We start from the raw sequence: 3727 nt of genomic DNA, 5'->3' as shown, positions 1-3727 counted from the left end.
TCATCCAGTAGTTAATTGCACATCAGGATTCCTCCTTAGTTTCTTCCCAAAAGTAGAGAGAGCCGCTGTATAGATAGTGTTACGAAGGTTGTTCCACTTTGAGTTGCAGTCTTCGTCCTTTTCTTTTCCTTTTTCCATGCAGTCTGAAAAATCTTCCTCGAGTGTATTAAGGAACTGATGAGCCAACATTGGGATTCCAGTGTTGCAGGTGTTGATGCGAGGCAGACATTTCTGCTTATTTCGATGCAGCTTCTTTGGTTGTAGTCGAACTCGGCTGCATACAAGAGAATGGTCGGTGTCACAGTCTGCACTGTGCATAGGGTAACTGCGGGAGATGAGGACGCTGCCCAAATTGACACGCCTGGTGATTATGAGATCCAACTGGTGCCAGTGGCCTGATCGTGGATGTTTCCATGAGACTCCGTGGCAAGATTTGGTCATAAAGTAGGAATTGATGATACAAAGAGCTCGATATGAGCACAATCCAAGTACTCTCTGACCATTCTCATTTAGTTTTCCAATGCCATGTTGACCAAGGCAGTCGGGCCATGATTCATAGTCAGCTCCAACTCTTGCATTGAAGTCACCAAGTAGGAACAGGTGTTCAGACGCAGGAATTCTGCTAATGACAGCATCTAGATCATCGTAGAAGTGATCCTTAACATCTGTTGATGAACAAAGTGTAGGGGCATAGATACTCACGATGTTGACCATACCTGCAGATGTTGAAAGACGCAAGGTCAGTATACGCTCAGATCCACCTGATGGAGGTTCAATTGACGAAAGAAGGGTATTTTTCACAGCAAAACCTACGCCATGCAGACGTGGTTCGTCGGGAGCCTTTCCTTGCCAAAAGAAGGTATAGTTCTGTTCTTGTAAAGAACCACTGGATGAGATCCTGGTTTCTTGCAGTGCTGCTATATCAACATTAAGTCTGGAAAGCTCGAGGTCAATCACACCAGTTTTCCTTGCATCGGAAATCTGCTGTAAGTCATCAGAAAGGCCAGTGCACATAGTTCGTACGTTCCATGTTGCTAATCGTAGAGTAGGTAGTTTCTTTGTCTTCTTCATTGATTTGCCTGGTGCAGTGTTACAGTCCACTTTTCAAGTTTTGCTCTAGCTCCAAGCACCCATTGAAGCAGGTGGACTGTGGCGGGTCAGCACCTTATTGGCTGGGGGCTGCCCAGCTTGAGGCGGGCGGTAGCTGTCCAATGAGACGCGATGGCTCGTAACTGCTGTCTTCCGTGTTGTGCTTACGCTGCATAGCGAAACTGGAGTGTCCTCTCCAGGGTATAAGCCTGGGCATACATATGGATACCCTGAGTTGCCCATGCATCAGAGGACCCCTCTCGGCCTCGCTGATTGAGTCCAAAGGAATGCGCTGCAATACGTTTGGCACCAGTTTGGCTGCAGGAGCTGCCGGAGTGTTGACAGAGTTTATCCACAGACCGCCTATCGGGGCTCCACTCCGTGTTGCTGGATGGCCGGTGGCTCATGTTTGAGCTCATACGCCCTTGAGATGGATCTTCTTTTTCATTCCATCAGGGTGTCCAGCCACCCTCCTCACCGTAACTTCCCTTCTGGGAAGCCAGTGGGGTTTACGGTTTAGTCGCCGAGAGCTCGACCCTGAGACAGGTAGTACTGGGCTACAGGTTACCAGTAGCAGGTCCCCCCAGGCCGTAAGGCCAGGGAAGAAACCTGACCTGACAATAGATTAGATTAGAAGATGACAACAGATTAGATTAGAAGAAACCTGACCTGACAACAGATCTTTGTTAGATTACATCTAACAAAGAACTATAAAACGTTCTGCTCTTCCCTGTGAATAGGGAAGGGTGAGACATTGAATATACACAAGACCCTGTATAGTAACAGTACACTAAAGGGGAATGTATACTGTACATGTACTGGTAGTACATGGTAGAAGTACAACATAATATGAGAGCAGTAGTGTACACGTATAATGTGGTGTTATATAATGTGCCTCGATCATTACTAGCTGTTACAATTTTTTTTTTTTTTTTTGGGGGGGGAATGCATATTGATAGTCATTTGCAGTGGAATTTACATGTAGAATATATAGGTAATAAAGTTTCAAAGAGTATAGGCATTTCATATAAACTTAAATGTTATTTTTTATCTATCCTTCTTATTTTGTATAATTCTTTGGTATTACCATATATTACGTATTATATCCCAGTTTGGGGCTACTGTAATCAGTCAAAGATGAATTCATTACTGAAATTACAAAAGAAAGGAGTACGCATATGTACAGATAGTCACTATCTTGCTCACTCTGTACTACTGTTTAAAAAACTGTGTATTTTGAAGATTCATGACTTATATATCATTTCGTATATTGTAATAGTTTGTATATTTGCTAACAATAACTCAATTCAAATGGACTCTCCAACCCGATCTAAATATAAGAAAGAAAACACGCAATCTGGAAAGTTGTTTACTGAGAAAATATGCTCTGAAATACAGGGTCTATTCAAGCGCTTAATCTTTACCAAACTGCGCTAGCTGTACGATGAATGGGACAAAACATGACTTAAACCACCGGAGCAACAACAATTAAGGGATTAACAAATTAGGGTGAAATTGAGTATGCTTTATTAACACATTCTGCCCAACATTAATGCCAACTTTCACGGCAGTAGCTTCAACCTTTCAAAAATTATTAGGATTGAAATTGAAGAGTGTGCTAAAGATTTTCAAGAAATGAAAAGGGGTCTCTAAGAAATACCTCATATCACTCTGCCAAAAAGGGGGTTGTAGAAAAAGTGCTTAAACCACAGTTTCCAATTCATTTTATGATCCCAAACTTAAGAATAATGTAGAAGAAGAATAGCTCTTTCAGAAAATATGAAAAAAAAAAACACCTCAGGATTGACTTGGTTGACCTGTTTTACCTTTTTTTTTAGTTCTCACGTAAAATCAATGGGTGCGACTTTTTGTTATATTTTGTTCTACACATGTGATATCACAAGCTGTGCTGCCCTACTTTGGGAAAAGGAAGCAAGTGACAAAAGTGACATTTCTCGTAAAAGAGCAAAATGTGTCTTTTATTTACACTGACGTCGGTGGACTATCATGATGTTTTATCTAACATATCTCTTAGAAAGATAAGTGTTTCTGCATGAAATTTGGCCTGGAAGAAGAGCTCATTATGTGAATTATGAAAACTTCAATAACTCAAATTCGGATGGTATGTCACTTGCTTCCTTTTGCCAAACTAGGGCAGTGTAGCTCTGACATTAAATTATCACGTGTGAGGCACCATGGCTGTACGTGGCATGATTTGTGTACCAGTTTGTACATTATAAGATTATTACAGATTTACAAGAATTGTATACATTAGAAATAAAACATGGTGAAATGAAGTATAATTTCACAGATAAGGAAATTAGAAACTTATTTATTAGACACTAGAGGTACGACTTTACTGAGTAAACACAGGGCATTTCAGTGTCAAGTTGTTACACGGGGTGATATACACAAGGGAACATCTGTTCAACTTCGGTTTTGTGAATGATAATCTTTGTTCTTATTGTCAATTGGAAAGGGAAACTTATTCGCACATATATATATTTTTTTAATTGTGTTAAAGTAAAGCCAACACGGCCGTTTCTTATTGAGTATTACGATTTAGTTGAGTTAGAGGTTCTCGAGTGGAGAGATATTTTCTTGGGCTTACGAGGCAGTTCAAATCGAATTGAATGTG

At 40.8% G+C, this 3727-nt stretch overlaps 1 protein-coding gene across 1 annotated transcript; it reads right to left on the bottom strand.

Annotated features, from left to right (window-relative positions):
* Positions 1 to 1496, bottom strand: LOC140243975 (craniofacial development protein 2-like). The gene is made up of 2 exons (XM_072323637.1): positions 1319 to 1496; positions 1 to 761 (listed from the first exon to the last, which is right to left on the bottom strand). Exons 1-2 carry the CDS (start codon positions 1494 to 1496, stop codon positions 1 to 3), a joined length of 939 nt encoding a protein of 312 aa, XP_072179738.1.
* Between the last annotated feature and the right edge of the window lie 2231 nt (positions 1497 to 3727).

The sequence above is a fragment of the Diadema setosum genome, chromosome 20 (genome assembly GCF_964275005.1).
Source record: "Diadema setosum chromosome 20, eeDiaSeto1, whole genome shotgun sequence".
Classification (NCBI taxonomy): domain Eukaryota; kingdom Metazoa; phylum Echinodermata; class Echinoidea; order Diadematoida; family Diadematidae; genus Diadema; species Diadema setosum.
Note: the sequence above shows the minus strand (reverse complement) of the source record. Positions and strands in the feature narration are given on the sequence as shown.